General features: G+C 42.0%; 1 protein-coding gene across 4 annotated transcripts in view; it reads left to right on the top strand.

Annotated features, from left to right (window-relative positions):
- The window catches only part of GRB10 (growth factor receptor bound protein 10), a 459832-nt gene that overhangs the window by 146956 nt on the left and 300048 nt on the right, over positions 1-12828 (top strand). For all 4 annotated transcript variants that reach the window (XM_033930513.1, XM_033930516.1, XM_033930517.1 and 1 more), the window contains exon 2: positions 1038-1126. In XM_033930513.1, the coding sequence (XP_033786404.1) occupies positions 1082-1126 (45 nt within the window). In that variant the 5' untranslated portion in view covers positions 1038-1081. The remainder of the gene's footprint in view (positions 1-1037; positions 1127-12828) is intronic.

Below are 12828 nucleotides of genomic sequence, written 5' to 3'. Positions count from 1 at the left end.
CCCCCCACTTTACTTAATAGACATCGCACCGGCGTTATGGGGGGTTTGGGGGGTTGTAACCCTCCACATTTTACTGTAAACTTAATTTTTTCCCTAAAACAGGGAAAAAGTGAAGTTTTCAGTAAAATGTGGGGGGTTACAACCCCCCAAAATCCCCACAATGCCCCCACAACGCGGCACGATGTCTATTAAGTAAAGTGGGGGGGGTTCCCGTCGGAGCCCTAAAAACAGTAATTTTGAGCGGTGCGCGCCGCTGCGCTCAATTGTCCGGGCGCGCCTTTGTCTTTTGCGCCGTTGTCTATGAACCCCATTAAGGTCAATTGTCTGGGCGCACCTTTGTCCCAGCGCGCTTTTGACCTGACACCCCTTAATGGTTTTTAAAAACTCTGTCACCTCCTCCTAAGGATTTGAAAGGTTAGCGATTTAACATTTATCAACAATGAGGAAAGGAAATTGTGCTGTTAAGGTGGGCATCTTATTTATCCTTGTGTACCGTTTCTGTGAACGAGCGAGCAGTCCTAAGTAGAGCAAAAGTGGGTTTTGAACCTGGCAGTTCAGCCTTCACAGCGGTTCTACTTGGTGATGCCTCTATCCTGAAACAAATACCTCATCAGAACCATCTGCCTTTACAAAGAGCAGTTATCCAAAGTTTCATACCCAGGGAGGCTGCTGTTTGTGTCTGATGTCATTGGGAACCTGGGTGGTGGGAGATTGAATTTTTGTAGACAGACATCACAAGGAACTCCTTCCTTGTACTGAAGAAACACAGTAACAAAGGCCCTCCTCCCTCCCCCACTCCAAGATCTTTGAAAACGTGCCGTCTGAGCTAAACCAGAATGCAGCCAGGTTTTCCTAAAACTCTCCCACCTTTTGAATTGTTTCCCAGTTTGTGCTGGAGACCCGAATCTTGCCAACTGGATATGTTTTGCCTCTCGACAATAAAATATGTCTTTAAACTTGTGCAGTCTGAAGTTAATGATGGTTTTATGTTTGAGTTGCGTAATGTATTAATCCATCATATTTTATTTCTTTGGAAGGAATTTTAAAGAACTGGATACAACTTGACAGTAACCCAGCAGCTATGGCTCTGACCGGCCCAGATTCTTTCCTGCACCCCTACTATCAGGTATGTTACACTATGGCCTGCTCCTAAATTGTGACCTTTGGCATCCTGCTGTATAAAAACTTTAGCGATAAGGAGGTAATTCTGTAAGTACACCTGCCAGTGCTAGTATTCTACTCCGATATTCACTATTCTAGAAGGCCATATCAAACTGTGATGGTGCATACCTCATATAGCCAGAGTTTAAGGGATACTGAATTATGTGCATATATATTATACAATAGTGCAATTTATACATTTTTGTTTTGTTTTGGCAATCTAGGCGTGAGCAGTTGCACTAGCTCTATAGCAGGTGTAACTGATTGTGCCTAAAATATGTGCATATTGGACCCAGTATTCTATAAATCCATTCTGTGAGATCCTCAACCCAGCCTGGTTTTCAGGATTTCCACAATGAATGTGAGATCTACAGTATCTGCATTCCCTGCTTCCATTGCATGCAAATAGATCTCATGCCTATTCATTGTGGAATTCCTGAAAGCCAGACTGGGTTGTGAACCGTGAGGACTAGGGTTGGCGCTTACATTACTTTACAGAATAGGCTCTAAATGGAGCCTCTTTTATGAATTTAATCTCTAATTACAAACAAGTGTGATTTTTGTCCTGTTTTCATGACACATTTAACTCCTGTCTGTAAAATTTTGTCCTCTGTCATGGGGAAGAATGAAAACTTTGCTCTGTGCACCCTCCATCGTGATAACTGTCAGGAAATGGTTCTATGGCCTAGAAAAATGGTGCTATGACCAGGGAATAATAGCCCATGCCTAGCTTCTGCTGAACTGCTCTTAAAATTGTGGGTGTGGATTGGAAGTCGTATATAAGTACTACATCAAAAAACCGCTACTTGGCAGCTCTGCCTCTGAGAAAGGAGCTTGAGAGAGATACTGACTGGCCACCCAAGACTTTTTATTTATGGCCCCATGAAGCCAGAGCTCTGTTTTAACCTTCCCTTACTACTTCTTCTGGTCTGAGACCTTCGTTTGCTTGTATTGTGTTTACCCTGTAACCTGTTAGGCATTTAGAGTAGCGGGCTATAACACAAAAACATAGGCCAGATGGTTTTTATTCATGCTGTGTTTTATCCAGTCTGCCTTTACCCGCCAGTCCCTTCATCTTTATTCTTGTCCCATGCTATCTTAAACTCAGACACAGTCTTAGGGCTCCTTTTACTAAGGTGTGCTAGCGTTTTTGGCGCACGCAGGAAATTACCACGCGCTACACTGCTACGCTTCTAGAACTAACGCCAGCTCAATGCTGGCATTAAAATCTAGCGTGCGCGACAGTGTAACGCGCGTTATTCTACGTGTTAAAGCCCTAGCGCATCTTGGTAAAAGGAGTCCTTAATGTTCACCAGCTCTGTTGAGAGGCCAAAAAAATATTTCCTTAGGGTACGCCTAGTTTACCCCCTTTCACTTTCATCCTTTTGACCCCTCTCCTGCCTATCTTTCAGTGGTCCCATGTGCTTTATGACAGAGATCACAGACCATTTTATATCTGTCCTCTGAACCAACTGTTTACTTTATATCCTGTTGCAGGTGTGGTGTCCAGAACTGCATGCTCTATAACTTCTTTTTCCTTCTGGCTGTCCCTCTTTCTGCACCAAAGTGTACGTCTTGCTTCCCAGTCCCTACACACTTCTGGCAGTTCCTCTTTAAAAATATTCTCTCATCAAGTGTATCCATTATTACTACTACTACCACTATTTATCATTTCTATAGCATTGAAAGGTGTAGACAGCGGGTCCCTTCTCAGAAGAGCTTATAATTTAATTTGGACAGACAGGACATCTTAAAGTTGGGGAGATTCTGGTAAAAGGAATGGTACAGTGGGTAAAGGTATCTGACAAGTGAGTGGGAGTTAAGAGTTGAGAGCAGTTTCAAAAAAGGTGGGGTTTTAGCTTGGATTTGAATACTGCGAGATCAGTGGTCTCAAACTTGCGGCCCGCCAAGTACTATTTTGTGGCCCTTGGTATGTTTATCATAATCACAAAAGTAAAATAAAACAGTTTCTTTCTTTTTTTTAAACTTAATTTAGTTTTTAATGCCAACAAAAAAAGTGCAATACAATTTATATACAAATAATGATAATCAATCATGCGCACCGCTTCCCTTCCCTCATATCTCTGTAATGTTCCTGGTGCGAGCAGCAAACCCCCAAGTTGCTGTTCCGCCAGCAAAGGCTATTTCTCTGCCATCACTTCCTAGGCGCGGGTCCAGGAAGTGATGTCAGAAGAAGAGCCGATGCTGGCGTGACAGCAGGTTACAGAGGTATGGGGGGAAGGGAAGCGGTGCGTGTGTGTGGGGGGGGGGGGAACAGAGAAGAGGACAGGGGAGAGAAGAGCAGGACGGGTGCCTGAACCCTCATCAAGATGGTGCCCGGGGTGGACCGGCCCCCTTCCCTTTTCTACGCCACTTCTCTATGCCTGTCTTATTTTTATAAACCAGCTAATTTTTTTGCCTTCCCAGCCCCTTTAGCCCGTTTCAGGTTTTATTAAAATTTGCTAAAAAATGCTTACATTAAAATTTCAAAGCGATTTACAATGGAAATAAATAAAATTATCTTTGAGACATATAAACAAAACACATTATTCATGACGTACTTTGGGGAGGATGGAAGGGAGCACTACAATTTAAATAGAAAAGCACAAATAAGGAAAAACCAACAGGAATGGGTCAAGAATTACCTAGAAATAATTGCTGTTTTAAAATATGCCTGAACTAGGATTGAAGTATTTGTTATCTTTCAAAAGCGTCTGTGTAAAGATAGCATTTGAGAGCACCCTTAAATTTCTCCAGGGTAGATTCCGTCTCTAAGGTAAAGTGGTAGATGGTTCCAGATTTGAGGGACGGTGATGGAGAAAATTTCTGTACGTCTTGTGGGACCAAGCACCAGGGCCTTCTGTAATCATAGGTCCTAAATTCAGCCATAGCCGTTGCCATTTTCCAATAGTGAGGAGTCTCTACTCCTGGATACTGCTAATGCTCCTTTTGCCATGTTCCTGGCCTATGGGGAAAAAGAAGCTTGACCTGTGAATAGAACCTAGTCATCAGTCTAGCTATTTAAACTTGTTTATGGATTTTTGTCTGACTTTATTATTTCTGTATAGGTCATTCAAAATTAGGCATGCAATCTTGAGTATGGATTGCAGATAGGTGCATAATATAATTGGCTTAATTGGTGATAAATCAATTGGTTTTAAGTGCTAATTGGTGCAAATTACTGGTTATGCACAAATCTGCTCTGTTCACCTTTTTTTTTTATTCTTTATTAATTTTCAAATATTAACAGTGCAACACACAGGTATAAGAACATATAACAAGTCAAGAAAAGCACATTCAACTTATAGATATTCAAAATCAATCATTTTATCCCACTCACCCATCGATTAATCAATAACACAAATGTATATACTCTTTCAATAACCTACACTTATTTAAAATAATACAACAGTACAATCTCTCCCCCCTCCCTCCCACCTTGGATGTGTAAGAAAATGGTACAGAAATTAAAGACAAAAAGCAACTATAGAGAAGTAATAAAAGATGTCAACGGGCCCCAAACCAGTTTAAATACATTACTATGCCCCAGCATTTCAACGTTCATTTTTTCATATCTATAACTGGAGCACCTATTTTGTAACCTGCATGTGTAAATTCATCTTGCATGCAACTTCTAGGGGGCATGGCCAATGGAGGGACTTGGGGATTCCCAGGATTTAGGTGCAGAGTTACAGAATACTTCCATTTCTGTGCCTGTCTTATCTTTACGAAAACCTGATACACCACTGGATGACCAAAAATGGCATCACAGCAGTGTACAAAAGCAATAATACACCGGTACAGCAGCTAACATAGAATACTATTAAAAAAAACCAACGCTAAACACATACAATCCTATGCACATTATAATGAGTATAATCTAATTATGATGGACTAATTTATAACGGAACCTCGCCTATAGCGGATGAGGTCTGCTGGTCCCGGCCGTGCGCCATTATAAACATACAGAAAATCATCGCTTATAGCGGACTTTTGGATATAACGGACAACCAATTTGGTCCCCAGAGCTGATTTTAGCTGTAGTTTTCTTCGGCTATAATGGACATTTAGGCTCCACCTACAAGACGCGTGGCATGCCAATGATATGGTATCAAAATGCAGCCCAGAAGAAAATGACAAGTGTTTTTTTTTCCAGTACAGTGCGACATAATGCTTTAGAACATCTTTTAGCGTTCTGGTTTTGCAATCATTTCATGCCCTACCAATGTTTTGCTGAGTTTTGTTCTTGATGTTGCTGATATGCTTGTGCAGTGACTGTTGTTCATTGATTGAACGTTGTTTCAAGTTGACCTAAATAAAGTTTTTAAAAAAATGCAACTCTAGATGTAACGGACTCTGGATATAACAGACCGTTTTTCCAGGTCCCTTGAAGTTCCTTATAACAAGTTTATACTGTATTGACCAAACACAAAAATAAAAACATGTGCATTATCTAAAATGAGAGAACTGAATTAACTATTAAAGCACAGTGAAAACAGGTGCATCTTAATTGTTTGCTTAAATTCTGAACTAGAACTGATATTACACTTCTCCCTCCGTAGGACATGGACTGAAGCTAAGGGGGGACAAGTCCAGGACAAATGTCAGGAAGTTCCGTTTCACGCAGCGAGTGGTGGACACCTGGAATGCTCTCCCAGAGGTGGTTATTGCGGAATCCACCATTCTAGGATTCAAAAGCAAATTAGATGCACATGATAGGGGATTAACAGACCTGCAAATACAGAAACATCGCGAATAACTTTTTCATATGTTATTCACTATTTTCTATTAAAAAATATGGTGAATATGGTGAAACCGCAAATAATATGGTAGGAGACCTTGCCATATTCCTTAAGGAGAGGCAAAACATGGTGAAGAGAGTGCTGGGAATCAGCAATTTTCTCTGTAAATGCTTGGAATCAATGATTTCTCTATGCATGCTGATGTAATTTGGGGGGAGGAGCCAGCATGCTTAAAAACCACGAATAATCAAAACCGCGATTGCTGAAACCGTGAATACGGAGGGAGAAGTGTACTTATATGATTAGGGAGACTTCCACAGTTTAGGGCCAATGTAGTGTAAAACAGGGAGCCTCAAGGAGCTTAAGTGTATTTCAGAAAGAGGGGTAGGCAAAGAAGATTGGAATCTGCAGCTCGTAGGGGATAAGTCTGCTGAGATAAAGAGGCATGGATGGAAGTCTAGATAAGAAAACTAAAATAAGCAGTTTATGAGAGGAACGTGATGAAAGGGGAAGTCAGTGTTCCAGCTGGAGAAGATATGTCGCATGATCAAACCAGTGGGCAGAATGTAGAAGCTTTGAAGAGGTGGATTGAAATAATTGTAAACTTTTGAGCAAATATAGAGGAAGGCCAACGTATAATAATTTACAGTAGTCTAGGCGCGTTATTACCAATTCACGAAGCAATGGACAGAAAAGATCTGAGTCAAGGAGTGAACGAATGGAGCGGATCCTGTGGCGCGTGAAGAAAAATCAAGTGATGGAACCAAATTGCAATTTGAAAGTTTCTTGTCAAATATAATGCATACAGTCAGAAAAATGTAAACAATGAGCCTTACTAACAATAGTTAGGCACAAAAATTTACACCAGCTTTTTTGGAGGTATAACACTTGGGTCTAAAGTTGGGTGTGAAAATGACTTAAGCTAGTGTTGTAAAAAGACCGTTTCACACAGAACTGCCTTAGTAGAATTCACGTGTAGGGCTCATTATTCCTGCTATTTCTGAATCTACTCTTGTACAATTTCTTTTCACTGGTATCTGTTAATATAGAATCTCCCCCCTTTTACTAAACCGCGATAGCTGCGCTGAATGCCCCGCGCTGCTTCCGACACCCATAGGGTTCTTATGAGCGTCGGGAGCAGTGCGGGGCATTCAGCGAGGTCCCCAAGCTAAAAATCGCTATCACAGTTTAGTAAAAGGGGGGGGGGGAGTAAATTTAGGGCTCCTTTTATGGAGCCGTGTTAGCGGCTTTATCGCACGCGACTTTACGTGCTAACCCCCGTGCTAGCCGAAAAACTACCGCCTGCTCAAGAGGAGGTGGTAGCGGCTAGCGTGGCCAGCAGTTTAGTGTGCGCTATTACGCACGTTAAACCGCTAAAGCGGCTTCGTAAAAGTTGCCATTAGACTTTAATCTTGGAATCTCAATTAGATTTTTCCAGATAACCTATAGTACCCAGTGGATTTGGCTAGGAAGGGAGGGGGGATTGTTTTATCCTGTACTGTATAATGAGCAATTGATGGAGGGCTCTGAATAAAAAAGAAAAAAAAAAAGATTTCACCAGATAGGCAATTCTGCTTGTACTTCCTATTTAATTTTTTTAAACCTAGCTGCTTTTTGTTTTGTTTTGTTTATTTTCATTAAGCAATCGGCAATCGAAGGTAATTTAGTTGTGTGTTTTTATTCAACTACCTGAGGAGGTGTTTTTATTTTTTTGTTAGGGGGGAGAAAAAAACTAAACAATCTTTTTGGTTACTATTTTTAGTTATGCATTTGCACACTCTGGTGATTGGTTAATCAAAGATTTATGTGCAAGGCTGCCTGCCTAAGTGCACTTCAAGCACAGGAACATTTGACTGCACTCTCTATTGGGTTGGTTAGTCTGCCTGTGAAAAACCAGGACGGCATATGAAATCCAAAGGGGAAAGGCAGTCAGGTGACTCAATCTTTTTATGCTTGTCTTGCAGTTTTGTTCGTTTCCAGAGATTGTAGCAGGGTTTATAGATTAAAAATTATATGAGCTATGAAAATACAGTCCGATCATAAAGTTGTCATAAGTGACCACTTTTCCAAGACATTTTAACAGTTTCTAGCAGAGCTCCACAAGAAGTGGTTTTTTTCCAGACTTAAGCCCTGGTGATTTTTCCCCCCTGTGATTTACTAAGTACCTGCCTGAGGAAATGATTACTTTGTAAAATCAAACCTGCCTTTTTAGTTGAGCTGTTCGGACGATTTGGACAAAAATTCTAACCTCTCTACTAAAAATCCAGCAGGGAGAGTTGGCAGCTGTGGTGTTGTGTTCCTGGAAACTTGGATTGCAGCTCCCCAGATTTCTCAGAAAATGCAGTGATTTATGGTGTACTGCTGTTGTGCAATCCTGTATCTGCTGCACAGCTATGCATGCTGACTTAAGCTTTTGTCAGACATTTCAGCTAACTACTTAGCTCTCAGCTGTGTTCATGCACAGTGACCATCATTAAACTTGGGCATTCTAGAGAATAACAAGGGGAACATTTTAATCTGAGGGGCACAATAGCGGCGCTTGCCTGGACCAGGGACTGAGGGGGGGGGGGGGGGGGAATAGATCTCCCAGCTAATACCCTCTTCTCCCTTCCTGAGCCTGAAACACATAAGAATTGTGGAGTGATAAGGGAGCGTCATCCGTCCTTTGGTGCTGTTGGAATGGAAGAGAATATAACTGGCCTGAGGATTGGTGGGGTGCGGGACGGGAAGTGGAGGCTGTCTAGGTGGTAGGGGAAAGAGGTGGATGTTAGTTTTCCTTTTGCAATCTTTTGTAAACTATGGTTCCCACCCAGTCAGCCAGTCTCCAGCTATCCTCACCTCTGTGGACTACAGAATATTAAAACAGTATTGTGGCATTGATTCCAAGCGAGGCCAAGAGCAGTGCAGGTCCTGAAGAGCTGGGCGGTGAAACCAGAAGTAGCAGGAAGAGCGTGATTGACTGTTCCCAAAACATGTTATGGGGGTGGGGGGAAGAGGGGGTAAGGAGAAGCTGCAGCATCAAATGTGAAGGCTTGGGGAGCTAAATTGGTAAAGGGATTCAAAGTAGGACAGTAGGCATCAAAAAAGCATAAAAAGAAAATTAATGCTGGTAGAGTCACTAGCCCCAGGAAAAAGACCTCAGAGTGGAAGGCCAGGAGAAAGGTGCCTGTGGCTTAGAAGTGGCCCCTGGGCTTCAAATGTCCTGTTATTTCAGCTGTTTGGTAATATGTCTCCATGCTGGGTCTCAGTGGGTGGAAATAATCTTGAGTATGTTCATCATGGACAACCTGAAAATCTAGGACCAGCCAGGTAAGACTTCTTGACAGTTGAGAACACCATTTTAAACCTGGGTAGCCAGATACATCCAGCATATATGCATTAAATCACTGTTCCGCTGCTGTTTGTTATGGCTTGGGATGGGAAGAACAGTTGGGAGGGTGGTTTCTTGTAAAAGTGTTGGTAATTGTACCTGGTGTAAGGAACCCCCATCTACAGTTGTTGTACTTGTTGGGATTTTTTTTTCTCCCATGAGATTTTATTGCAATTTTCAATGAAGGTAAACAAAGAACAAAGCTAAAAAGCCATAACAGTACCTACTCAAATAAATTATGTAAGTGACGTTGCCGATACTACTTGTTCTTTTATTTAATCAACACAGATTAAAATAACTGACAGGGTGATTGAATGGTTTGGTGATACTCCTGTCTCATCTTCCTTGTTTGAAGGTTTTGTTAAGCCAAGTGTCTTTTCACTTTGGTTGGAAGGTTAATGGGTTATCTTAGAGCAGATTCATTCTCTCTGAACTATGACCTAACGAGGTAGCACGTGAGTTCTGGCTGATGATGGATGTTGGACAACAGTTTATTTCAGTGTATCGCAAACTTCTTAAGCTGCTGGCGCACTAATCTCGGGGCTGTGGCTGGAGGGCACTCGGAAATGAGTGGATGTCGATGTGATGACATCATTCACATGCATGATGTCATCACTTCAACATCTGTGCATGCACCGAAGTCCTCCAGCTGCAGACCCGAGCCTCCTATTAGCATAGGTGGTGGTGATGGGGGGGGGGGGAGGTGTGCTGGAGAAGGAGCAGAGGTGTCAGCGAAGAAGAGAGTAGCCAGGGCCAGCTGATTGACTACAGGATGTGCCTCTTCCCCTCACTGGCATCTCGGGGCACACAGTTTGCGATACACTAGTTTATTTAATAGTTGGCTGATAGAAAGCCACCTTAAAAGTTTCCTTTTAATTCCATGACTAGCAGTTGAATTGGCTTTATTCTGTCACAAATTAAGGGCATCACTCATAGGATATTATCTTGAGAGTGCAATTTCACCATGTCTCTTCATTAATCCATGTATATTTTTTTTTAGAAAAGTGCTCATAAATACTTTAAAGTGCTTAAATACTTAAAGCAACAGTATCCCCTCCCCGACGCGAATACAGATAAGTTACTCTGTTTAACTGCTACAATTGTTTAAGCTACTTAAAGCTAGATTCACTAAGGCCACGAATTGTGAGCGATCCGATCCATGGGGCTGATTCACGAATCGCCCTCATGCAAATGAGGGCGATTGGAATCACGCCCCCAACCGACCGTTCGGATCTCTCTCCATGCACTGGCCCTCTGTGCTCGACAGAGCTAAAGAAAACTTTTCTTTACTACTTTTTAAAAAAACTTTTTTGCGAGCTCATGGTTTTAACCCGCTTTAAACCTGTGGGTTAAAACCACAGGCTTGCACTGCGGGGGAAGGCAAGGAGAGTCAGGGCAGAGAGCAGGGCCTGTTGGACTATTTAAGATGGTGTTAATTAAGGCTGCTTCGGATTCTGGCAGACTCTAGCTTTGTCTGTTTTCAGGCTTCTTATCAATAGTTTGCCATACTCAAAGCTTTTCTTGCACTCATAGTTCAAGAGTTGCTTCGTATTTTGCACCTGGAAGGAATAAACCACACTTAATGTGAAATACAACATAAATATAGCAGCGAGCAGCAGGAGATTGGGGCAGAGAGCAGGAGAATCGCAGCAGAATTTTATCATTTATTAGCAGATTAAATCCCTCCCTTCATGTTGCTACATTACTGGTTTCTTTCCTATTTTAATGCAGTTCTTACTCCTCTCCTACTGTTTCTGTATGTCTGTCTGACTAAATTTGGTTTTATAAATGCTGTTCTATGTAATACGCCTTTTAATTGTACTACACTTAAAAACTTTGTATAGGCGGAATAACAAATTGTAAATAATCTTGAAACTTCACTAAAAGATTATATTTTAAAAAATTTGATTCATTTATGGTGGCTGCTTGTTAACTTATTAAATAAAGAAGACAACACCAAAAAATAGATTGTTTAAATTGCAGGGTGCAGACAATGTACAAGATGCAGGCGATGTTTATTAGTAAATGCAGTAACATATACAACCTTATAGCCAACCAAGGGACCCGACACGGTCCGTGTTTCGGATGACACGCCTTCCTCAGGGATCCATGGTGGTTAAGGTATAAAGCAAACTGCATAAAAGATAACAAACACACGCCAATCACGATCAAATGGCCATGGCGTGTGTTTGTTATCTTTTACGCAGTTTGCTTTATACCTTAACCACCATGGACCCCTGAGGAAGGTGTGTCATCCGAAACACGGACCGTGTCGGGTCCCTTGGTTGGCTATAAGGTTGTATATGTTACTGCATTTACTAATAAACATCGCCTGCATCTTTTACATTGTCTGCAGTCTGTTTGTTGTTTTCTGGTTGCTGTTGTTTACTGCAGACTACGTTGGATTTTCTTTCTCCCTTAAATTGCAGGGTACCACTGTCCCAAAGTAACAGGGACTTTTCTGTGTTAATTAGTAGTACACTCAGCAAATGAAACAGTTCAATCACCAGGTATGGCTGTACATAGCAAAGATTCAAAATTTAAATTCCTATTCTATACCTGTTGGATTCAGTCACTAGGCTTTATAGTGAATTTTACAGCAAAGAAAATGAAAAAATGATAGATACACACACTAAGAGCCAGCTCAGCAGGGCGTAGTGGTGATAGTGGCATGTTTGTTGTTTCATATTGAGTTTTTAGATGTATTGCTTTCTTTTTCTAAATCTGAGCTCACGGTGTCTTACATTCAAGTGGGCTCACGATTTAAGTTGTACCAGAGGCAATGAAGGATGAAGTGACTTGTCCAAGGTCACACAGTGTGTCTGTCAGTGGGAGAAATTGGGGTGTGTTTATGTGGGCTCTTTGTGTGTCTGCAATTAGGAAAGTCGAGAAGAGGAGAGAAGCAATTTGAAAGGAGCAGTATATAACATGATTGTATTGGAGCAAACATCCAGCTGTCCCTGACAGAGGCATTTTGCTGAAACACAGCCCGTGTCGGGCCTAATAAAATTGTTCTTTCATACCAATTCTGGGGTCTACCTGTGCTTTTTCCTGTTACCTCTGTATTTTACTGGTTTTCCTCCAGTCCAGATTAGTCCTGTCCATTAAAGCAGTGTCTTGTAAACTTTCTGAAGCCGTGCCACACTAAACTGGGGGCCGTGACTCGAGGGCATCCGGAAATGCACAGACGTCAACATTCGCGCATGCATGAAGGCCCTCCAGATGGGGCCCTGAGCCGCTGGTGGGTGCTGAAAGAGAAGAGACGCTGCGGAGGAGGAGAAGCGCTGGAGCTGACTCACTGCGCTACAGGCACGTCCTGTAGGCAGTCAGCTGGCCGCCGGTGCCTGGCAATGTATTGCATTAAGGTTTTGAAGAGTTTTGCCCCTGACACATGGGCAGACATTTATCAGCCATCTATTGGGCTGGAAAGGATAAACACAAGCAAGCAAACCATAGAGCTGAAGTCTTATTTACCTAGGAAAACCATGTAAATTCTTCTATGCAGTGTTTGATAGCCAACCTCAATAGTGCAATATATTATCTACCTACCTTTCT

The sequence above is a fragment of the Geotrypetes seraphini genome, chromosome 2, assembly GCF_902459505.1.
Source record: "Geotrypetes seraphini chromosome 2, aGeoSer1.1, whole genome shotgun sequence".
NCBI classification, from domain to species: Eukaryota; Metazoa; Chordata; class Amphibia; order Gymnophiona; family Dermophiidae; genus Geotrypetes; species Geotrypetes seraphini.
Note: the sequence above shows the minus strand (reverse complement) of the source record. Positions and strands in the feature narration are given on the sequence as shown.